This window comes from Fusarium oxysporum, chromosome 4 (genome assembly GCF_000149955.1).
Source record: "Fusarium oxysporum f. sp. lycopersici 4287 chromosome 4, whole genome shotgun sequence".
NCBI classification, from domain to species: domain Eukaryota; kingdom Fungi; phylum Ascomycota; class Sordariomycetes; order Hypocreales; family Nectriaceae; genus Fusarium; species Fusarium oxysporum.
Window position 1 is genome coordinate 1282748 of NC_030989.1, and position 16277 is coordinate 1299024.

At 48.8% G+C, this 16277-nt stretch overlaps 6 protein-coding genes across 7 annotated transcripts in view; 3 read left to right on the forward strand and 3 right to left on the reverse strand.

Annotated features, from left to right (window-relative positions):
- Positions 1–1240, forward strand: part of FOXG_07840 (amino acid transporter) — a gene marked incomplete at its 3' end in the record, with an annotated part of 2437 nt that extends 1197 nt beyond the window's left edge. Inside the window, exons 2-4 of the mRNA XM_018386494.1 lie at positions 37–62; positions 141–362; positions 413–1240. Coding sequence (XP_018243668.1) covers positions 37–62; positions 141–362; positions 413–1240 — 1076 coding nt within the window. The remainder of the gene's footprint in view (positions 1–36; positions 63–140; positions 363–412) is intronic.
- Positions 1241–1725: 485 nt separating this feature from the next.
- On the reverse strand, positions 1726–4495 carry FOXG_07841 (formate dehydrogenase). The gene is made up of 3 exons (XM_018386495.1): positions 3487–4495; positions 3376–3423; positions 1726–2949 (listed from the first exon to the last, which is right to left on the reverse strand). The coding sequence occupies exons 1-3, from the start codon at positions 3487–3489 to the stop codon at positions 1903–1905; spliced, it is 1098 nt and encodes a 365-aa protein (XP_018243669.1). The 5' UTR covers positions 3490–4495; the 3' UTR covers positions 1726–1902.
- Positions 4496–5374: 879 nt separating this feature from the next.
- On the reverse strand, positions 5375–9115 carry FOXG_07842 (uncharacterized protein). The gene is made up of 2 exons (XM_018386496.1): positions 6190–9115; positions 5375–5843 (listed from the first exon to the last, which is right to left on the reverse strand). Exons 1-2 carry the CDS (start codon positions 9024–9026, stop codon positions 5774–5776), a joined length of 2907 nt encoding a protein of 968 aa, XP_018243670.1. The 5' UTR covers positions 9027–9115; the 3' UTR covers positions 5375–5773.
- An 874-nt stretch (positions 9116–9989) lies between these two features.
- Positions 9990–12968, forward strand: FOXG_07843 (uncharacterized protein). Its single transcript, XM_018386497.1, has 2 exons — positions 9990–10640; positions 10695–12968. The coding sequence occupies exons 1-2, from the start codon at positions 10148–10150 to the stop codon at positions 11687–11689; spliced, it is 1488 nt and encodes a 495-aa protein (XP_018243671.1). The 5' UTR covers positions 9990–10147; the 3' UTR covers positions 11690–12968.
- FOXG_07844 (uncharacterized protein) lies at positions 10850–13455 on the reverse strand. 2 transcript variants are annotated; one of them, XM_018386499.1, is made up of 3 exons: positions 12836–13455; positions 12100–12749; positions 10850–12045 (listed from the first exon to the last, which is right to left on the reverse strand). In XM_018386499.1, the coding sequence occupies exons 1-2, from the start codon at positions 12954–12956 to the stop codon at positions 12397–12399; spliced, it is 474 nt and encodes a 157-aa protein (XP_018243673.1). In that variant the 5' UTR covers positions 12957–13455; the 3' UTR covers positions 10850–12045; positions 12100–12396. The 2 variants fall into 2 exon arrangements, with proteins under 2 accessions (XP_018243673.1, XP_018243672.1); XM_018386498.1 differs by having other exon boundaries at positions 10850–12749.
- A 1261-nt stretch (positions 13456–14716) lies between these two features.
- FOXG_07845 (uncharacterized protein) lies at positions 14717–16077 on the forward strand. The gene has a single exon (XM_018386500.1). It carries the CDS (start codon positions 15167–15169, stop codon positions 15878–15880), a length of 714 nt encoding a protein of 237 aa, XP_018243674.1. The 5' UTR covers positions 14717–15166; the 3' UTR covers positions 15881–16077.
- Positions 16078–16277: the final 200 nt, after the last annotated feature.

Below are 16277 nucleotides of genomic sequence, written 5' to 3' on the forward strand. Positions count from 1 at the left end.
TTATCGCCATCATCATGGGCGAATACTTTGTTCGAGCCTTCATCGGTCCTGACGCTGAGCATGTAAGCCCTTGGATCAACAAGGCTGTTGCGCTTGTAGGACTGTTCATTGTAACGTTCTTGAACTGTGTGTCTACAAAGCTCGGCACGCGTGTGAACGATACGCTCATGTTTATGAAATTTATCGCTTTACTGGGCGTCACCGTCACTGGTGTTGTCGTTGCCATCACAGGAAAGACGCTCAAGGGCAAATCGGAAGTTGAGTGGAAGCCGCATCAGCTGTTTGAAAACACATCGACCGACATGTCTGCTTGGGCTCTTGCCCTTTATGCCGGTCTTTGGGCATATGATGGCTGGGACAATGTGAGTGATATCAGTCAAGTTTGCAAGTCTCGATAACTGACATAGTCTAGACAAACTACGTCGTTGGGGAGTTCAAGAACCCAACTAAAGACCTACCCCGAGTCATTCACACAGCCATGCCTCTGGTCATCCTCTGCTATGTGCTAGCTAACATCGCCTACTTCCTTGTCCTACCTCTCGAGAGCATGGATGGGTCCAACACAGTAGCTGTCATGTTTGGCAACCGGGTGTTTGGTTCCGTAGGCTCACTCATTCTCGCACTCATCGTCAGTGCCAGTTGTTTCGGTGCCCTCAACTCTTCGACTTTCACCTCCAGTCGTTTGGCATATGTAGCTGGCAAAGAGGGCTACATTCCTTCGATCTTTGGCACTATTGGTATTGGGGGCAGCCCACACGAGCACGAGCTCAGCACGCAGCGTACACGAAGTTGGTTCACGCGCAAGATGCGCAGAATGTTCGGCGATGAAGATGCTGGACTGTTTTACACGCCAGTCTATGCACTCATTCTCAACGCTGTTCTCACAGTTGGTTACGTGATTGTTGGCGAGTTCAGCACTCTCGTCACCTTTTATGGCGTTGCAGGCTACACATTTTATTTCCTTACAGTCCTCGGTCTAATCATCCTACGCGTGCGAGAGCCGGGACTTGTACGACCGTACAAGACCTGGATCACGACGCCTATTATTTTTTGCTGCGTTAGTCTCTTCCTCCTCAGCCGCGCTGTCTTTGCACAGCCTTTCCAGACCATCGCCGTCGTATTCTTCGTGGTAGCTGGTGTGCCTGTTTATTTCTGGCGCATTAGAGGACGAGACGAGCAGGTCTTGAGACGGAGAGGACAACCCAGCGAGGAAAAGAAGTGGTGGCAATTCTGGAGATGATTAGAAAATATAGCATGGATTGGGAGAGTTGGCAACGAATTCATGTCATGACTGGTAAAATTATGGCCAGCCATATAGCGCTTGATGGCTCATAACGAAGCATACCAAAAATAGCGAGAAATTTTGTATTAATAGCAAAGTAAAAGTCTAAGAACAGTAGAACATTTCTGCTTGGCTTCATTTTGGCGGTAGTCATTGTGAGTGAATGTGTAAAATGGCTGTTGACGTGCACAGGCAGCCCGATGCCTGCTGCATTGTTGGGGTGATTATAGGAACCAAGAAGGAGAATCAAAAAATAGAACACATAGTATTTCTTTTGACAAAGGTACTTCATCTATATGTGCTATATCAATTATCCTTTTTTTCTTTACGTAGGTATTTATCATACGTTGAAAGGTTCAGGTTAAATTTAGCCTTTGCCAACCTTATTAATGCTATTTAATGGAGAATATCAAGTGAAATAATTGGGAGCTTAAGAGCTCGAGCGAGGCTTTTCATGGCATATTGTTAGGATCACTGAAGACAAAAGACAAAAGGAGGTAGAACTTTAACAAATTGTATTATCTGCAACGCTGATTGCTTTTGACCCGCGTCTATAATGCAGTTGTTGTAAAACTATTCATCATCATGTACAAATCATTTCTTCCATTCTCTCAATACATTTATTTCTTCTCACGCTGACCATAGGCCTTGGTGGCATAGTCACCCTGGTGAACGATGAGATCCTCAGGCTTGTAGTCGTGGCGGCCAGAGAGGTAAGAGTCGATGATGGCCTTGGTACCGTTGGCATATCGGATCTGAGCGTCCAGAGAGGTACCGGACATGTGAGGAACCATGGCGTTACCGCCACCCCAGTTGTTCTTGGCGGTTCGCAGAGGGTGGTCCTTGGGAGCGGGCTGGTGGTCCCAGACATCACCACCGTAACCGGCGAGGTGACCAGACTTGAGAGCGGCAGCAACGTCCTCCTTGACAACGATGGCACCACGGGCAGTGTTGACGAGGTAAGAACCCTTCTTCATCTTGGCGATGAGGTCCTTGTTGAAGAGACCCTTGGTCTTCTCGTGGAGAGGGCAGTTGATGGTGACGATATCACACTGAGCGAGCATCTCCTCGAGGGTGTCGACGCGGCGGCAGCCAATCTCCTTCTCCTTCTCAGGAGAAAGGGGCTGGTAGTCGAAGTAGAGGAGCTCCTTGCAGTCGAAGGGCTTGAGGCGGCGGAGGACACGCTCACCAATGCGGCCGACAGCTACGGTACCGACAACCTTGCCCTCAAGATCGAACTCCTGCTTGGCAGCATGGGCAACGTTCCAGTCACCGGCCTCAATCTGCTCGTGGGCAGGGACGAAGTTGCGGATAAGGACGAGGATGGTCATGAGAACGTGCTCAGCAACGGAGACGACGTTGGAGCCAGTGACCTCAGCAACGGTGATACCACCGTTGGTCTTGTTGGCAGCGTTGAGGTCGACGTGGTCAGAGCCGATACCAGCGGTGACAGCAAGCTTGAGCTTCTTGGCGCGAGCAAGACGCTCAGCGGTCAGGTAACCAGGGTGGAAGGGAGTGGTGATGATGATCTCAGCATCCTCGAGCTCCTTGTCGAAGGTAGAACCCTCATCGTCCTTGTCAGATGTGGTGATGAGAGTGTGGCCTTGGTCCTCGAGCCACTTGCGGATACCGAGCTCGTTCTCAGTGGTACCGAGAAGGAGGGGTTGCTATGAGACGCGTTAGTCGCCATAAAACCAATTGGCTGAGGAGAAGTGATTTGAAGAGTGATTGAGGGGTTGATGGTGCAATGTTCAGACATTGGGTGTAAGTTGGGTTGCATTGTTACTCAGACCCTTGTAGTGTATACCACGAGTGGAACAAGCCATATAATGCCACCCAACTGTCACTTCTCTATGTCTTTGCATGTTGCCCAGACGTTGCCCCGCATCATCGGGCTGGATGTGGCTGATTCTCATGTAGTGAGACCATTTCCCCGCGTTTGAGATCGACAAGCGCGGAGGGATGGTGTGTGGGGAGTTGTTTGTGGTTGTCGGTAGATATGAGAGTTGAAGGCAGAATCAACGACCATTGGAGATAGTTGATAAAGAATCAAGAGGAATTGGGTTGAAATAAAGAAAGTGGTAAAGACATACATCCTTGGCGTGCTGGCCACCGTCGTAGAGAACTGCAAGAACCTTGACCTGTTTGACGTGTTAGTTGAGGCTCAAGAGGATATAGAGATATAGATGGAGAGGAATGCTTACCATTTTGGCGGTTGTGAAAAGGGTTTATTGGTTAAAGGAAGAAGTAAGAGAAGAAGGAAGAGAGATGATGATGAGAATGAGGAGGAGAGAAAGTAGGATATCGAGGGTCCAATGCCAGATATTTATGCTCTGGAAATGAACGCGCCATGGCTATGTATCTTGTCACCAAGTAACGGGCACCGGCGTCTGATCGAGCCTGTTACAACGATGTATGCTCTCCACAGTTAGAGAGACAAGACAAAGATGGCACAGCCAAGGTTCCACGTCTCACGCACACGCACACGCACAAGCACAAGCACCGTAGTGCTGCGCTGTAATGCTTGCGTTCTCGCCATGAACGGAACTGGAACCGTGGCACGGGCAGGGGCCGGTGTCTCTGAGACAGCGAATCTCCATCGATCCCGCGAACCCCGAAGGTGTCGGCATCTGAGGGGGGGACCATGTGTGTACGTTATGGAGTACTCTATCAGCTGTGGGCGTCAAAGTCTGGAAGCATTCTCCATCTCGGTAGGTTCTCTGTGGAGGCGACAAGCGCCGAAACTGGCAGCCGTAACGAGACCGGACATTGAATATCGAGCTGTGAATTCCATCAGGTACTTGGCCAGACTGCTATTTCGAGTGTCTGTGGTCTGTAATTCACGGCGACCGGCCTGTAACCCGCTGGATGCCGTCCCAACTAACACGCGCGCAGCCGAAGAGAGCGGGGGAGGGGGGAGCGCGTGCGACCACACACTTGGAGGGGTCTTACTCGAAGAGGAAAGTATGGGCAAATGGGCGAGAAGCTCCTCTTCCATGATACGGGGCATATCTCGGTGTTCGGTGTTGGTTTGACTGGGGGAGAGCTCGAGAAAGGGTAAAGTTGGAGGATAAGAGCTAGAGCTGTAGACCAATCGCATGTGGTCATCTTCTTCAGGCGGGGTCTCCAAGGTTGCCTCTTTCGGCACCCACAGAGCGGGGGTTAAGACCGCCGACCTCTTGAAGTCAACGGCAGCTACGGTACAAATCTCCGTCTTTAGGTATATTCTGCTGTCAAGAAGAAAAATTAAAGGTGATGCTGTGTCTCCAAGGGACTCCAATTGAGAGAAATTGAGTTAGTCTCTTGGAGAAGAATGGAACATTCTAGGGAAACAATGTCCGATGCGATGTGATACTGACGATGGTGTAAGTGGGGGACATGCTATGATGGATGGATGATGCCGTAACAACTACAACTACACCACAGCAACCGTACCTAAACGACTTGCTATTGAGTAATTGGTCTCCAGTTATCGCTACGGAGTCGTCTATTGTGGAAATGTTACTCGGAAGCTGTTATCAATGATGCAGTTGTCCACAGATGGACCGACTCTCCACTGAGGCTCTGATATCGTACGTAGATTGCCTCATTTACAAGGACTTGTCCCTCTCAATCATTGATATCTCTAGCATACTTTGACCGGTGACTGATACCTAGGTAAGACTTCCATCGTCTCATGACTGCATACTATACCTTGTCATAAACTCATATGCCTCAAATCTGATTTCCGTCGCTATTCGGTATCCCGCCATCCATCCGTGTCTAGCCCCCCGAAACTCCTCCTGACCCATACTCCGGCTACGGTCACGGATGCGGATGCGGGGTGACTTCTTCCGCACTTTCATCTCCGGAGCTTCAGTGAGATTCGACCAGAACCGCCACATGATGATGGCGAGAAAGCCAAGCTTTTCGGACTCGATCTGTTTTGTTGATGCAGTTGTTTTGCATCTCAAATGTTTGCCTCTTTGGTTATTTCCCCGCATTTTCATATTCCTCAGCTTGAGAACCTGCAGGTAAACAGCTCACTATCAAAACATGCGTATAGCTTCACACGATGAGAGTGAACAGCTTAATATGAGTAGCATATCCCACTCCGTACAACTAGCATTTCATTTAATATTTACTTATTTTTCCTTCAAAAGAAGAATACAAACCTGAAATGGCGAAACTCATATTATCGCATCGTCTAAAATATCAGCATACTTACCTACCCTGAATCTCCGGACAACCGGCGTCTATTAAACCCTCAAGGTTCATCATCCTCATCCCCTACCTTTCCTCTCTTTGTGATCCCATTCAGAAAGTGTCCCACAACGCCGTAACATCTCCGACCTGTCACCCAAAACCCAACTTAGCATAGTCTGAGGCTGCCAAAGTTGCCCCTGGCGTTAGTTATAGTGCTGGTGTTTTCCCCCGCCGCCGGAGGTCGAAGCCGGCTTCGGGAACATCGCTCGCATCCGTAGCAGCTCGGCGCCTGGTAATGTTCTCGGATCAGAGAGTCACACTTCGCCCGCGAGGAAAATTTGGAGGTTGATGAGGCTCAGTGAAATAACTTGAATGGCTGGAGTGATTTCAGTCTAACCGCGCTCTTCAACTTCTAGCAAAGAATTCCAGTTGGAATCAACACCTTTTCCTCGTTACTCCACGAGACCCCATTAACCATATCTTACACCAAAAAAGAAATCCATTGTCCTAATTTTCATCGCAGAATGTCGTTCCATCCGTATTGCTTGAATGTCGAGCCCCAGACCGTGATGCCGTCCCACAATCCGTCTACCTATTTATCCGATCCGTAAAGCGCCAGCCCATAAATCATACCTATCATAAACCCAACCCTACTCTGCCCAGTCGTCATGAAGCGAATACGACGACATTAGCCCGTACCTTTTTAAAAAATATGAACTTACATCAGAAACCCAAACAACAGAGGGGCTGGTATCGGCATGGGAGCTCCATCATCATAGTCATCAAAATCACTCGAGTTTCCCTCACCCCATCCGTCTTCCCCATCTTGCTCCCCTTGATCATTTTCATCTTCTTCGTCTTCATCCCCATCCCCTCCGCCCATGTAGGGAGGGAAAAGCTCGAATGGAACTCCATCGCTATCGACGTCATAGTAATCTGAATGATCGTCAATCTCGTCACTGACAGAGCCATATTCGAAGTCTTCCCCTTCCTCTTCCTCTTCAGCATCCTCGCCCTCAACATCCATTCCAATAGTAGCATTGAGTATATCCGACACCGAGGGTTCCACATAGGCTATGTCGAGGGCCTCCAGGACCTTTCGCCCCTCGACTTTTAGGACCTCGGTTTTCGGAATCGCTTGCTCCACGAGTTCTTTGACATCTTCATCATCAAGCGTTGTGACATCAGTTCGGAGACCAGCTGAAATCAACCGGCTGGTAAATGTCCAGTTGAGTTGCGGTACACGATCATCTGATCTTCCGACTAGAACCCTGCTTGGATGGGGCTCCCAGTGTATAAGAGATGACCAGCATTCTCGATGTAGCCTCTCTGGTTTGCCGCGCAACGCGTGCGGATGTTTGGCGAGAAGTTGACATGTCTGTGGCTGATAACCATGAGTTATGGTATACATGAGAGCACCGTCAGGCATGGCGTTTGTAGGCATATGGATGTCAGCACCCCCATTTACAAGAACAGGTGTTGTCCGCCAACAAGACCCAGATTTGAAACTATAATACAACGGTGGCTCGCCCTCGAACAGCTCATTCGGGTCCTGGCCGCGATCAAGAAGCACTTGAATCAGGCTTGATGGCTCGTCGGCAATCGGAGAAGGCTTCTCCAAGCACCGGTAGATTAACCCCTTACGGAACACGCTCGGGGTTGGTACCGACCTCATCAGGTCGGCAGCTCGTGTCCAGAGTTGATTGTTCAGAGCCGTTTTGAGGAGATCCACCAAGAAGCCCTCGGAGGGACCTGAGATGCCGTACTTGGCGTAATCGATGTGCAGAATGAAATCCGTCTTTCCATCATCATACGATTCGTGAACGAATATTGAGAGAAGCCTTTCCAGATCGCCCTTTTCTGGCCGCCCCCCGTTCTCAATGATCGCTCTAGCGATATTCAAGTTTCCATGAATGATGGCCTCTGTGAATGGACGGCTGGTAGCAACACCCTTTTCGTTTGGGTCAGCACCATGCTCAATGAGAAGCTTAGCTAGAGTGGCGTGCTGATTATCCCATTCACGGTTGAAGTAGGGTTCACATTGCCGTGTGCAGATAATGTTGAGTGGAGTGATCTCGTCTCTCGAATCTTCCAATGTTGCTCCTGCATCCAGCAGCATCTTGGCAGAGTCGTACAAACCCAGAATAGCAGAGCCTTCGGCAGTCTCACCGACCCTCGCAAGCGCAGACAGACCTTCATTGTCTACCGCGTTGACATTGGCACCACCTTCGAGCAATGCTTGCATTGCATCTGTGTTACAGCTCGCGCTCGCTACCATCAAAGGTGTCATTCCAAGAAGAGTTTCCCGTGCATCGACATCGAAACCCTTAGTAATGAACTTCTGAATGATTTCGGCCTCGGAGACCTTGCTAGATTGCTTCGGAGGAGATCCGAGGGGGTCAAAAAAGTCTTCTGGCCGGAGGTGACGAGGTCCGAGAATCAGGTGAAGGATACTGAATTGGTGTACAGATAATGTCGTGACATTTGAACCCAGATCAACGAGTCTTGCGGCGTCATCGAAGCGACGTGAGAAACATGCCATCATGAGGGGTGTCAGCCCCGTCTCAATGAGCCTCTTATCAAGATCGGCGCCATGTTGGAGGAGATATGGGACTACAGTGTCCCAATGTCCATACCATATTGCTTGGAACAGTGGTGTTCCCATAAACGGACCCTCAACATCGATGTCTTCTTGGTACTTTTCGTCAATGAGAAACTCAACGAGATCCATCATGTTCTCTTTCGCAGCGTGATGTAGTGCGGTGAGTTTGAATCTGCTGGAGTCCACAGGGGTGTCGTCCTGTCGCCATGCGAGCGGTTCCAGCTCAAAGTCTATTCCCTGATAGATGACCGGCGACGCTCCACGTTTCAACAGAAACTTTGCCGTTTCGTACTGATTATGGCATATGGCGACATGTAAAGGTGTCCAGTTCCCCCCATGTAAATCTTCGAGCTCTCCTTCATCAACAGCTGGAGACTCGGTGAAAGCTTCCATGGGCAGATGTGGACGACACAAGCACACGCCCCATGAAGGGGCATCAATAGGAGCACCCGCATCGAGGAGAATCTCAATCATATCGATCCGTCCCTTACTCGCAGCAACGTGTATAGGCTCCCATCTGCAATCGCTGAATATGCCGTCGTCGCAACCGCTTTCGAAGCAATCGCACATGTCGTGTAACACATATGATGCGTCCAAATCAACTGAGTGGTCATCATCGTGAACCCTCCACACAGGGTCGTCGTAGTAATTCGAATGGTAGTTGTACCACTTATGCGCACGGTCGATGCGTGGTTTGGGTCGGTGGGTGAAGGCTACCCGTGAAGCGTCAACGCCAGCTTCGAGAGCACGGCGCAAGACATTGATGTCTCCATGTTCGACAGCCCAATGTATGGCACCCGGTCTATCCGATCGAGCTTCGCGTTTCCAGAGAATCGGGCTGGCGATATCGTAGCAGTGTCGGTTGGCTCGTGATAAGCTAGCTATATCATATTTCTTGACCAAGAACCCGGCGATATTACAGAGGACCTCGTTTGGCAGCCTGTCCAGCGAAGGCATGGTGGGCGAGCTACCTTGGGCGACGAGGGACCTGGAGAAGAGGATGATGCAAGGAAAGAAAAGTTAGGGTATGACTGAGTGAGTATGAGGGGGAGCTGTAGCTCATGCCTAATAATAATCCATGGCAATGGAATTTCTCGATTTTCCCGAAGTGGAGCTGTTTGGCGAAGCTCTCGCATCACGCCAAAGCTGGACGAGCCAACCAGATCGAGATTTACGTAGTTTAGCGGAGTTCGCTCCGCATCTAGCGCCATCAGCCCTGTCCTGGTCAACTGAAGCACTGTCCATTCGTTGTATGGTCCCAATACCTTGGGAGCGTGGGTTGTTTCATCGGGAGGAATTAAGCACTTTAGATGGAAAAGAGATGAAAAGTTTACATCATTTGTTTCGACCCATAGCGATGTAACTAAACTTCATCATTACCGTTATGCCCAATACCCTGTAGAAGTGTCAGCGGCTGAGTGCTATGCAGGGTTTGACCCACTCTCAATCGTACATTGTTTTAGTCAAGACATCCATTGGATTGAATGGAAGGTCCATAGGTTTGGTTGAAACATGGGTCCATGATAGAATCAATGGGCTCAGATATTTCTGTGTCAATTGGAAACAAGGGAGGAAATAATCAAGGCGGTTTGCAGAATCGAAAGGCAATTCATCCCTGGAGCAGGCTCATTTACTTGGCACAGATCCAACAAGCTTGGCCGTGCAATGGCTTTGAGATACTCCCCCAGTCAACTGGATGTTATCGATGTGCAAGTTGCTTTTGGTGGCTCTGTGCACATTCTCCCATATACACTCTGGAATATCGTTGGTTTATTTTTCCACTTTCTCTGTGCTTCGTAAAGTCAGATGATGGTTTGTGATAACCAGGGGCAACCCAGCCTCAACGTCGACCACACTCGGCCCATTCTGCCTTGGACTTACAGCGGGAGGCCGACCAACATGAAATGGAGGGTACAAACACAAGGCTATACACCCTCGACTAAAAGTCAAAATGAAATACTAGAGCGAAGCAACATTATATAAAGTTGATCCCTAACTAACTTTCATAGAGAATTCTTACTACTTTATCTATACTCCTTCCTGCATTGGCTATCAACACCATAGTCAAAACCTGAACCATGGGCGTTGGAAAGCCTCGTCTAGACAAATATGAGAAGATTCTCTCACGTCTTTTTGAGAATCTTGCATTATTCCATATACTCAAAGGCATCGATGGCCCTCACATGGTCACCGCCCATGCCCCAACTGATGTTCAAGGTATCAGGCGCAGGTTCCTCAAAAACTTGTGTTTCATCTGCGATTATCGAAAGGGTGGAGACACTACTACTTCAATTGCTCTAGAATCCCAGACAAACGAGGTTATTCTCTGGGTTGCCGCGAATTGCACGCCGCATGATAAAGTCATCCGGTTCCTGAACGATGTTCTTCAACAGCTACAAAGGGACCCGAAAGGGACTGAGGAAGAACGAGAAAGGCTGAGAGAGAAGTTGACAAAGAAATGCGTTGGCTTTGCAGCCCCAAGGCTGAAGAAAGAGTGCAAGCTATTGTTGCGGGCTGCTAGTTACTGCGAAAAGTATCTGAAAGAAGATGGCACAACAGTCCAAGGAGCTGGTAAGTTGAGCCATAACAACAGGAAGAGGCATAACTAACTAGGGATATTCATAGAAAGAAGATCCCTCCTAGAGTGGCTACCTCGATTCTCTGCCACCAATACCGACACTCTAGCCCTTTGTAAAACTGCTTACGATTCTCGACATGATCTTCAGATGTCGAGCCTTGGGTCTCTAAGTAGAGAGCTTGGTGTTGCACCTCGAGAAACTGCAATGAATATCAAGGCAGTCAGACATTTGATAGGTCGTCTTGCCGAGAGAATCCGCATACCAGCACTCCTGATTGGAGATTTTCTCATGTTAGGACCACTTTTCAACTCTTATCAAATCAAGAAAGTTCAGGCCCCTATCCCAGCAATTGTCCCGCCAGCGGATGGGCTTAGGAACCTCAACTCGATCCTAAAAAGGATACTACAGCCTAGGGATCCCCGTCTTGAGGATATGCAGAACTATCTCGCTCGATTAGATGGGCCACTAAAACTGGAAGAGGCCATCAGATCCATGTACGACGAGGATAAGGGCCAAGCACGTGTGCACTCCGAGATTCAGGTGCTAGAAGAATTCCATCGCAACGAACGAAGCTTCGTCGGTAACGATCGCTACATAGCGTGCAGCAAGCTTTCATGTCTATGCTGCAAATTCTACTTTAAGTACCACCCTGGAAGGCTCGAGGAGCCCGAGTCTCATCAGAAAGCGTACCTGAACTGGAGACCTATTGAGTTGCCAGGCGGACGGGAGAATGAGCACTGGGCGCATCAGCGTCGAGTCTTGGGAATGCTTAGCAGTGAGCTGAGTACAGCAGTTGAAAAGCAGATCGAAACTCGGCAACGGCCTACCCCATGGCGGCCAGACTCTGTGACGAATATCACCGATGCTATGAACTCTGCAAGCCTTGGCGAGGTTGAGGCTGACGAAGTCTTGGGAAACGGTGATGGATGGAGTGATGGCACAGATTCTGCCTCATTGGCACATATGAACGAAGATGAATTCAGCGATGAGAGTGAGGATAGTGATGACGAGTCGGATGGAGGCGCAGGATTAGATGCTTGAAGTGACAGGAGCATATATCTAAGATTTTAGTTAACTGCTACTATTGACAAATTGGATATTTAGGAAGAACCCAGCAATGGAGGAATACAAAATTAAATTTACTCTCGGTACACGCTATTAAAAGGACCGGCTAGCTACGGCGCTTCCTCTCCCTCTTCTTTCCACAATGTGCCTCCCGCTCATGTCTACTCAAGTTGCACTTCCTGGTAAACCACTCATTGCATAACAAACATTGGAAGGTCTTCCGGGAGCGGTGAGTCTTGTAGTGACGACGCATATCCTTCTGCCAAACATCTGTATAGTTACAGCCAGGCCAGGAACAGTGAACAGGTCTGGTATGAGTTCGAAGATGGTTGCTAAGTTCTCGTTAGTAACGTGGGCATATAGAATTAAGGGATCACAAGCCTCACTTCCGCTTGCGATTCTCGTCGAAGGACTTATCGCATTTGGGCCAGTTGCAAAAAAAATCTTCCATTTCTTGAAAACTCGTCACTTTTCAGACGAGTCACGGCATCTTCTTCGAACCTTTCCTTACTGCTCGTTTCCGAACTTGAACTATTATCTGTTGAGATCTCAGCAGGAGGAGAAACAAAGTCTGACGCGATGAGACCAAAAGATTGTATCTGAGTTCCGTCACTTCCTAAAACCACAGGAGAGAATGCATCAAGGATTGCATCGTTCGACTGGCTGTATGCAGAACCCGCACTCTACAGAGTGGATGTGGGGTCTGGGGAGCCGGAGAGCGATACATATCCTGGAAGCACCTCATGTGCGGATTCAGGAAGATCGAGAAGAGATACAGGCGAGGATGAAAGGTTGAACTGAGCTGCTTCGACATTGCTGAGATGCGAATCCATCCCGATAATCGGCGCTGCGAAGTCAACCTCGGAGCAGTCGTCCACAGCTGGAGGTGCGGAGTCCATAGCCAAGCCAAGAACATTCTCTTGATCAATCAAAGGGCCAAGAGAAACAATGTCCTGCGGCCATGAGCCCATGAGGCTCTGATCCACATCCTGAGAGTATGTCACCGTGAACAAGGCCTCGAAGTCTGTTGGAGACACTAGATACAAGGCGGCGCAACGTCAGTACAGCGGCCGGTGGAGTATCCTCAAGTATAATGACTCAAGCTTGACACTTTTAACTTACGGCTGAGCGAATTGTCCGAGCCTACGAAACTTAATTCCGTAGGCTCGTCCTGAATCTGGGGAAGTGACTGAGTATCACTCATGAGCTTGACGCTGCGAATGGGATTGGAAAGAGGGTGCATTTACAAAGAAACTCTCAGAGGAAGCGTTTCATTTTATACTCTATTGTTGTTTTCTCCTTATCTCACATACTCTCGGCATGGCTTAGAATGACACTTTGAGTAGGCTTTCTCGCAACTTCTTGGCCAGGCAAGTTCCAATGATTGTCCCTCGACCCCTCAATTGGAGGTCAGAAGTCATGTTATTGGTATTCGGTTGGCCATGTTTGTTGGTCGGAAGTGTAAAAATGCCCGCTAGGGGAGGCCTACCTTATCTTATTGGCCGGTGATTAATGTGGTTGCATACACAGAGGTCGGGGCCAACGGGAACTTTGGCTTACACGGCCCGGGCTGAGGAGACGATGTCTTGGAGTGAACTCAATGGGTTTAATGGTTTGTTTTAATTCTGTCTTGAGACTTTCGACGGTTGCTTATTGGAGGTGACAGTAGCAAGGTAAACTTGTGCCTGGCGAAGTCTAATAAGTTGCAACCAACACCTGTCAGTCTTACCACCACCCCCGACTGAGGCTCTGTTTTTTTCACGATATCAGCCTTGGTGAGAGAATAAGACTTTTGGTTGCCTCACCACATCTACACCAAGACAAGTAATGCTTTATCTCTCAACTTAATGAATAGACGTTACGATGCACCTCAGCGATGTCATCAAGCCACAGTTTGGGGTAAAGTCACTGCCTAAACTATAGCAAGTGGAATACAACTGGAGAAAGTCGTCAACTCGTCCAGGTCTAGACTGAAGACATTCTCCACAACCAAACCACGCCGTTGAAACCATGAGCGAGCCCGGTTCCTAGGCTAGGAGGAATCGAGGATACGGTTATCAAGAATAGACATTGACTAACCAAACCCCATTTCAAATCATGAGAGGTTTGCACTGACCAGTATCATATGATCATGATGGTGTTTTCACGTCTAAGCCGCCGCCAAGTAACGTTATGCTTCAATTAGTTGCATGATAGGACATCGAGATTAAGTTTACGTTTGGAAAAAAATGCCCGCCCGAAAACTCCGACTCCCATGATACTATTCTGGAAGAATGTCGGTGATCTCATATGAACAGGCCACACGTAATTGAGATATGAACCGCATTTATGATATAATTCACGATGCAGGACACGAAAGATCATCGCAGTGACACATACAAAAAGACCCTGGTGATATCATTTCAAGGGATATGAAACCGCCATCTCGTAAAGATCTGTTGAGATCTTGATCAGAAACGTCATAAACGTTGACAGGCAATGGACTAGTAAGCCAACCCCTGCGACTGCAATGCCACGCAATGGAGCTCAACGTTTGACAAAACGGAATGTCCATGAGGACCAGCCATTTCGCGTAACACGAGGCTGAGGCCAGCCTCTGTCCTGTCAAACAAAGACCATCGTATCCTATTCCTTGGCATCGGTCTCGCCTGTGCATGTACGTTAGCTAACTAATCGTTAGTGGTAGATCCACAGATTTGGGTTTTATCGGCGAGAAAAAAACCAATGAATATCGTAGCATGTGACGGAAGAATGGCATTTGAATGATAAAAAAGGGAAGCTAATTATGGATATCGGATCTTCAATCATTGGACTAGGATCCTCTCATGTTTCGAAACGAGGGATTGAGCATCGTAATCTCTTGACGTCAGAAGAATTGGACCTTTTCATGACGATATTCATTTGCTTACTTGGGGTGTGTTTGAGATTGTGTAATCAGTGTATTATAATAAGGTAATGTTTATATTAAGTTGTCTCTGATACTGGCCTCAACATCGTGAATGGCACCTGTCTCTTGTCCATTGCCGGAGAGAAACACCCATCCAATGAAATAGTCGCGGCAGGACCCTCGTATTAAAGGCCCCGACTTGGCCACAGCTGGGACCCCCCGCACCGGCGATCCCTCTAGCCATTCGCTAAACCCCCTGCAATCCACTGGAGCGGGTTCCACTATGGGCTCAATACCCACTGAGGATCCGCTAGTCACCTCACGATGCTATAGCCAGCCACTTCCAGGTTCCGATCGGCCAGCTACATCGGTTAAGCTGAGAACATTTTGAGGCAACATTAAAAGACTCGACCATCGCCCTTTTTTTTCTTGGTTTGCTCGTATCATCAGTTCACTTCAAAGACCACAAACACCATAGACAAGATATTAACTCGATTCTTGTCATCCTCTTCCCATCCTCCCTTCTCAAAATTTACCTCTCTGCATCAAAACTCTACCCAGCAACCATGCTCACATCAACCTTCTTCCTCAGCCTTCTCGGCCTTGCAGCGGCCTCACCGGTCCAGCCTCACATCAATGTGAACCCTCAATACCCTTCTCGGTCGACATCAAAGGGCTTCAAGCTCGTCGTCAACGTCACAGACCACTCCAAGGACTTTGACCCCCCCATCCACAACACCGAGCTCACCAGCATCCACACCGGAGCCGGCCTCGCCCTCGTCGGAGTTATCGAGAAGGACGGCCGTATCTTCTACCAAAACGGCACCAAGGAGGAGCGCCAAAACGGCGAGGCTACTGTCATCAGCGACGGTGGCACTCCTTTGACTCCCAATGGCATCGCTCTTGTGGCCGACAAGAAGAATAAGAACCTCTTCGGTGCTACTCTCAACTTCGAGCCCGGCACCCCCGGTGTTCAGTTGAACCAGCCCGAGGACCCCTACACATATCTGTTGCCCGAGACTTTTGTGGCGTGTAACAAGAGCTTGGAATACTACCAGGGCAAGCACTTCATCGTCATTGAGCAGGCACACCTCACCATCGACAAGAACAACAAGATCCAGCGCAACATCCCCAAGGGTTGTGCTCCCATCCGCCTTGTGCCCCAGTGTGCCGAGCTGGAAACTCTTCCTAAGGGGTCGTACTCCAGCCACAAGTACGCTCTTGAGTCCAAATGCTACAAGGATGTTTCCAAGATCCAGTGGGAGAAGTACAGTCCTTAATTTGAGATATCTTGGTGAACAATGAGATGGAAATAATGATGAATGGGTAATGATTGTTTTGAACAGCCAGTATTACTAGGATTGGCATTAATAGCCTTAATAATGTATAACAGTTATCTTTATGCCTAAATGCTTCCTTTGACTGACCTGTATTGTGAAATCACTTCTTCGAGACATCAGCGGTGAAGCATATGTGGGTATCACAACCTTACGCACAACCAGATCTAGACTTGCCAAGCAGCTGGGTAATCCAAGACCACACAAGAACGAAGACTGCTCGTGAAACCATGGCAGCTGCTTTTCCCGGCAATCGCGGGAGAGGATTGGGAAGTGGATTGTCCCCGTAAAAGTCTATCATCAGGTGCTGCAGGCACATAAACTCAAACTCCACAGAGCC

What these genes read in the sequence shown, in the direction of transcription:
- FOXG_07845 (XM_018386500.1), top strand. Translation starts at nt 15,167, where the DNA reads ATGCTCACATCAACCTTCTTCCTCAGCCTTCTCGGCCTTGCAGCGGCC.
- FOXG_07843 (XM_018386497.1), top strand. Translation starts at nt 10,148, where the DNA reads ATGGGCGTTGGAAAGCCTCGTCTAGACAAATATGAGAAGATTCTCTCA. An exon ending in CACAACAGTCCAAGGAGCTG is followed by an intron (nt 10,641 to 10,694) that starts GTAAGTTGAGCC and finishes GGATATTCATAG; the next exon opens with AAAGAAGATCCCTCCTAGAG.
- FOXG_07844 (XM_018386499.1), bottom strand. Translation starts at nt 12,956, where the DNA reads ATGCACCCTCTTTCCAATCCCATTCGCAGCGTCAAGCTCATGAGTGAT. An exon ending in CTCGGACAATTCGCTCAGCC is followed by an intron (nt 12,750 to 12,835) that starts GTAAGTTAAAAG and finishes CCTTGTATCTAG; the next exon opens with TGTCTCCAACAGACTTCGAG.
- FOXG_07842 (XM_018386496.1), bottom strand. Translation starts at nt 9,026, where the DNA reads ATGCCTTCGCTGGACAGGCTGCCAAACGAGGTCCTCTGTAATATCGCC. An exon ending in CTGTTGTTTGGGTTTCTGAT is followed by an intron (nt 5,844 to 6,189) that starts GTAAGTTCATAT and finishes AAATCACTCCAG; the next exon opens with CCATTCAAGTTATTTCACTG.
- FOXG_07841 (XM_018386495.1), bottom strand. An exon ending in GTGGCCAGCACGCCAAGGAT is followed by an intron (nt 2,950 to 3,375) that starts GTATGTCTTTAC and finishes CGCGTCTCATAG; the next exon opens with CAACCCCTCCTTCTCGGTAC.